The sequence below is a fragment of the Phoenix dactylifera genome, chromosome 15 (assembly GCF_051530095.1).
Source record: "Phoenix dactylifera cultivar Ajwa chromosome 15, Ajwa_hap1_PhDact_Kaust_v1.1, whole genome shotgun sequence".
Taxonomy (NCBI): domain Eukaryota; kingdom Viridiplantae; phylum Streptophyta; class Magnoliopsida; order Arecales; family Arecaceae; genus Phoenix; species Phoenix dactylifera.
In genome coordinates, this window is record NC_143204.1 from 17,379,023 (window position 1) to 17,385,129 (window position 6,107).

The window sequence follows — 6,107 nt, forward strand, 5'->3', positions numbered from 1 at the left end:
CTCTATGCTTTGTTTCACCTATAAAATGATTACCATGAGTCCATTAGAGGATCAGAAGGAGATGTTTCTCATAGTGCTGCTTGTCTTGCTGTGTTCTACAATCTTGATCACCATTTCAGCCTTCAGCTGGAGGAGCCATGGCCAGCAGAAAGCCTTCCGACTCCCCCAAGGAGACATGGGTTGGCCTGTCCTGGGAGAGACCCTCCCTTTTCTCAAGCCCCATCCATCAACCTCAATAGGAGATTTCATGCAGCAACGCATCTCAAAGTACGCAACTCGACTCTCCAAATTTTCTCCAGAGTTGTGGTCGCATTATATTCCAAGAATACGGATGAGTTACCAGTTAGGCCTGCTAAAGAGGGAGGAAGGGATGCTTTTCTATATCTTGACATGCATAGGCCTGCATTTGTTCTATAGAAGCAGGGAGAGTTTTTGGTATCAAAACTGCATAACAAAATCAAATGAACTATAAAATGAATTATGTCAGTCCTTGATGCACTCACTTCCCGCTCCTTCTCCTGCTTGTATTCACATTCTTGGCTTCTAAGATCTTATGACAACTCATTCTTTTGCACAACCTTGATGCAGGCATGGAAAAATTTTCATGTCAAATTTGCTCGGGAAGCCTACAGTGGTCTCAGCAGATGCTGAGCTGAATCGCTTCATCCTACAAGCTGACTCGAGACTATTTGAACCAGGCTGGTCTAGAAGCATTGGTGAGGTCTTGGGGAAACACTCCATATTGTTGCAGGTGGGAGATGCTCACAAGAAAATGAGATCGATCAACCTCAATTTCGCAAACAATGGCAAGCTCAAGACCCCATTCTTGCGAGATGCCTATCGAATTGCAGCGTTCGTCATGAGCTCGTGGAAGAATGATTCTGTAGTACTGGGCAAATATGAAGCAAGAAAGGTTAACCAAAAATAAACAATTATTATGTAGTTATGTTATTAGGGATAAAGAATTCTTCGGCATTGATCTACTTTTGTGCAGCTATGCTTTCATATGATGGCCAAGAATATCCTGAGTTTGGAGCCTGGAACTCCTGTAACTGAGAAGTTGAGAAAGGAATACGAGGCATTTGCTAAGGGGGTTGTGTCCCTGCCGCTCAACTTGCCTGGAACTGCATATAGTAAGGCTCTGAAGGTAACATCATGTATGCTGTTCTGCTCACATAAATAAAAATAAGAACAAAATAAAAATATATAAAAGCAAAGAATAGCTGCATTGAGATCAAGTATTCAGTAACGCAGATATAACCTAATATGGACTGCTATAACCTAATTGGGGTGAGTATAAATATTAGTATGTTACTGTCATGGTGATGTGTAGAATAACAACCTTTTTTTTTGGAGCAAAGGAAGATGACAGCCCAAAAGCTTATATTAATGGTCTATATATATTGGGCAAAGATCTATAGTTTTGGGTAGATCTAACCACAGTTAACACCAAAACAAAGCTGCTCCTAGTGCAGTACGATCCATTCTGCCCTACCATGAGTAGTCCCTGCACCAATCTATGATGCCTTAGTATTCTTAGCTAATGTTATGTTGCATGTCTATGAATTTCAATACCACATCCATACATATTCATGCATAAAGTTTTGCCAAGTGTTTTTGTGATGTGAGTCTCTGTCATATATCTACTAGTCAAATTCTTTTCAAAAGAAAAAGGAAAACATTCTATAGTCTACTTGATTCATTCTCCTCTCCATTTTGGTAACACAGGCCAGGTCATACATTCTCGAAGTTGTGTGGCAATGTATGGAAGAGAGGCTTTGTAGGAAGAAGGATGTGGAGGAAGAAGATGCTAAGGATGACTTGCTTCAATGGACTTTGGAGAATTCCAACTATTCGGAAGAACAAATTGGTGATCTGATATTAGGCACCTTTTTTGGTGGTTACAACACCACATCAAAAGCCATAGCTTTGGCAATCTACTTCCTTGGAGGCTGCCCCAAAACAGTTGAGCAATTGCGGGTAAATATACCCATTTCCCCTCAAGCAAGATAAATTTATTTTGCTTCAAAATGTGTATCCACATTGCATGGAAAAGGATTTTGATGTGGAACTGCTTGGGTGCATTACATCAGGAAGAGCACGATAGGATTGTTCAAGGTAAAAGACGAGGGGGAAATTCTGAACTAAGTTGTGATGACTACAAGCAAATGGAGTTCACTCAATGTGTAAGTTTTCCTTATATTGCAGCCAAAAATATATTAATTGATCGAAAGACAGTGCTAAAATGCATAGGTGTGCTTATTTATTTTGCTTGGTGAAGGTCATCAATGAGACGCTAAGACTTGGGAACATAGTTCCCTATATCCAGAGGAAGGCCAGCACACATATTAAATTCAAAGGTTGGAGTTTTTTTTTTTCCTTGATGAAAAATTCATAAGGTTGGATTAGTGTACTAAGAAAGGACTTGGGGTTATTTATTTGTTCCTTCCATGCATTGCTTTATATTTTTGGTTTTTGTTTTCATTGTTGTGACAGGTTATGACATTCCACAAGGGTGTAATGTGATGGCAGTTCTCCCAGCGGTGCATTTGGATCCTTCATTTTTTGAATCTCCTGAGCAGTTCAATCCATGGAGATGGCAGGTATGTCAACCAAGCTATTGGCTGGAAAATGAGACTAAAGAAGTGAATTTTTAGGTCAGTGGTTTTGTAATTTCAAAACCATAATTCTTTCAATCTTCCTATTTGTTTAATCCATAGGACATGATAATTTTTGAAAAGCTGTTTGACTGAGAGGAATAGATATGTTTAATCCCATGATTAGTAGAATTTCTAGATTTTTTATCACACATCCAAACACTTAGTGTGCAGAATCACAGTTCCTACTTTCAAAATCATGCAAATTCACAATGGGAAATGCATCCTTTGGAGGAATTTATAATTCACCAAACTAGAGACACGATTTAATGAAATTGCCAAAATTCTCTCTAGCTTCATTTTGTTGGGTGGGTGGATGCATGGGTTGAAGAGTGACCACGGCATAAGAAGGACCAACAACTTCATGGCGTTTGGTGGGGGAGCACGCCTCTGTCCTGGAGCTGTGCTTGGGAGGATGGAGATGGCAGTTTTTCTTCACCACCTTGTCATCAATTTTAACTGGGAGCTCGCAGAACCTGATCTTCCCATGGCTTTCCCTTCACTTGACTTCCCCAAAGGTCTGCCTATTAAAGTCAGGTTACTTTCAAATCCACAAGTGTCCATGTAAGGATCAGGATCAAAGAATGGTGTATGTACAAGATAGACTTGAATGAATGAATTGAAGAGGAAAAGTTGGACATCAAAGTGTCTCGGAAGTTTTTGTGAAGATATAATGAAACCAAGGTGGCAGACTTGAATGAATTGGTATTGGTGTATTGTTATTTGAGATTTGCCATCACTAGGCAGTTGGAATGTAGTTTGTGTTAATGAATGCTTTTTACCTTATGGATTCATTTGGTATGCAGGAAAGATTTTTTCTTACTAAAATATTTTTTGTAGAAATATAATTTCGTGCCTAGAAAAATTGTTTTTGCATGCATGGTTGATTATGGAAAAATAATACATTTTCAGAATGGCTTGTGTTTAATTGAGTATCTACTTTTCCGAAAAGGTGGTATAAAATATCTATTATACCCTTAATAAAAGGAAAAAAAAATTTGATGACTTAAGAATATTTTAGAAAAAAAAAGATCTCAATTTCCAGCCATTAGAAAAGTAGCTTTTCCATGTCCTTTATAAGTTTTTCTTTTCTATAAAACATTGGAATTTTATTCTTATAGGAATATTACTTTCGCATTTCTTTTCTTTGAAAACTGAGGTATTTTTTTTCCATTAACCATACTTTTTTTCTTCTTTTGCCGCAGACCAAACGAGTCCATAGATATTCCTCATGTTGTGCATGAACTGATATTAGGTTAGTCTATAGCCAACCTAAAGTTTTATCTCAAGGCAGGTTAGGCTCAGATTCATATCTTTGGCAAAATAGTCTTGTTTTTGTCCAATCTTGGGTGATTTTGAGCACAACACGGAAGGAACCATAACAAGCCCAGCATTTTTTTGGAAGTGGAGAATTGCCTCCTAAAAATATCCAATTAATTATAATAGTGGAAATGAAGGTGAGTGCTAAATGAAGGTTCAACAAAATATATTAGACCTTTTACAACAAATCAAGGGAGGAAATTACTCCGTAAGAAAATATAAAATATATAAATAAATCTACTTTATCATATTAATTTAAGTTTTTGGGACAAGTGGTAATTTCAATATGGTATTAGTTCGAGTAGAAATTCTGAGTTCGAACCCTGTCACCGCACTTGAGCTCACCCATTAAAAAAAAAAGTCTGGCCCATATATGAGGGATAGTGTAAAAAAATATAAAATATATAAATAAATTTACCACATTCTATTGGCTTAAGTTTTGGGAATAATTGGTGATTTCAAAAATAAACAGGTAAAATTATCTTTAGTAGAAATTTGAACTCATATTAGCTGTGATACCGTCAAGCAACTACTAATCCAAAGTTTAAACCATTGAAAAAGGGATCAATAACGAATATAAGCCTTGGTAGGGGGGTAATTTGATCGTGGGACTACTTAAACCGATACATAAACATGAGAATATCTAAGATCCAGATGATCCCCCATCTTTTTATCCCAGACAAAGTTTAGGTAGAACCAGCTTTTGCTCAACATCGCTTTCATAGCCAGCTCTTTTAGCAACCGTTGCCATTATTGGTCTCACCACCGTCACCTCCTCCATAATAAAGATGACATCAAACAATTAATAGACACAGAGTGTTGTGGCCACTACTGAAGAGAGCAATGATGGTGCAGATCCAATCCAATGATGACTTCATGGAAGCGGATGACAGCCATGACAGTCTCTGCAAGTTGGGTTTCGAGAAGTTCGAGCTTGGTGAGGTTGCGGCCAAGGATGGGGAAGGCGGTGATGGAGAGGTCCGAATCCATGAAGATGGAGGAACGACTCGTTGCCAAATGTTTCCCTTTCTTGCACTGAGATGGAAAGGAAACAAGTAAATGACTTGGCTGGATAAGTATGCAAGCTAATTTCTCGTGTCCGTACCAGAGAGGATAGATGACGATGAATCTTGCTGCTTTGACCTTCAAGACTCACTATCGAGTGCTGCCTTCTCGAGAAAGGGAGCCGTGATTATGGACCGGCTCAATCCTTAGACGACTGAAGCGGTCGTATAAGACTCCGGCCTAAAAATTCTTAGATAAAAATATATTAAGGCTCCTAAAACACTCTTAGCTATAAATATATTGAGGCCCTTAAGCTTAAAGATTCTTAGCTATAAATGCATTGAGGCCCCAAGCCTAAAGACTCTTAGGCTCGTTTGGCTCACAGGAAAAATAAGGAGGAAAGTGTGGTCAACAGGAAAGTAATAAGATACCTCTTGTTTGGTTGGAGTTTTCAAAGGAGATAGATGGAAAAGTTGTATTCTCATGGAAATATGATTTCCACATTTCATGGAAAAGTCTTTCCCATGAGAAACATGGAAAAGTTACTTTCTCATAAGCCGGGAATCACTTCATTTTTATTTTTTTCCAAAAAGGCCCTTCAGCATTAAAGAGGCATTAAAGACCTAATTTTTATTAAAGGTATAATAGGAATTACACATAATTTTTCCAGAAAAGTGGATGGTCAACTAAACATAAGCACTCTGGAAATCTGTCACTTTTCTATGATCAATCAAATATGCCAAAAGTACTTTCCTAGGCATCATCTTCCTACGAATCTGCTTCCCAGGAATCATATTCCTACGAGGGAAAATGCTTCCGATGAATCAAACGAGCCCTTAGCTATAAATGCACTAAGGCTATCAAAAGACTCTTAACTATAAATGCATTGAGGCCTCCAAATAATTTTCAAATATATTTATTATTATTATTAGTGAGTTCGTCTTAGGTCTCTAAATTCATTGAGCTGCTCTACGAGCTAAGAACTATGAAGTAATGGAACTACGGATTGGGTGGCTGCTTACGTGGCCAGTCACTCCGAAGATATCCTGTGGACTGGGGACGATGAGGTACCCCGAGCACTTCGGGGCATTTTGTTTTCTGACTTTATTGGATAAATTCATACTC

General features: G+C 38.2%; 1 protein-coding gene across 1 annotated transcript; it reads left to right on the plus strand.

Moving 5' to 3' along the window:
* Nucleotides 1–506: 506 nt before the first annotated feature.
* LOC120109531 (steroid (22S)-hydroxylase-like) lies at nucleotides 507–3,429 on the plus strand. The gene is made up of 7 exons (XM_089927586.1): nucleotides 507–913; nucleotides 995–1,147; nucleotides 1,729–1,980; nucleotides 2,094–2,186; nucleotides 2,282–2,360; nucleotides 2,497–2,603; nucleotides 2,989–3,429. The coding sequence occupies exons 1-7, from the start codon at nucleotides 605–607 to the stop codon at nucleotides 3,223–3,225; spliced, it is 1,230 nt and encodes a 409-aa protein (XP_089783712.1). The 5' UTR covers nucleotides 507–604; the 3' UTR covers nucleotides 3,226–3,429.
* The last annotated feature ends 2,678 nt before the right edge of the window (nucleotides 3,430–6,107 follow it).

What these genes read in the sequence shown, in the direction of transcription:
- LOC120109531 (XM_089927586.1), top strand. Translation starts at nt 605, where the DNA reads ATGTCAAATTTGCTCGGGAAGCCTACAGTGGTCTCAGCAGATGCTGAG. An exon ending in GCAAATATGAAGCAAGAAAG is followed by an intron (nt 914 to 994) that starts GTTAACCAAAAA and finishes ACTTTTGTGCAG; the next exon opens with CTATGCTTTCATATGATGGC. An exon ending in CATATAGTAAGGCTCTGAAG is followed by an intron (nt 1,148 to 1,728) that starts GTAACATCATGT and finishes TTGGTAACACAG; the next exon opens with GCCAGGTCATACATTCTCGA.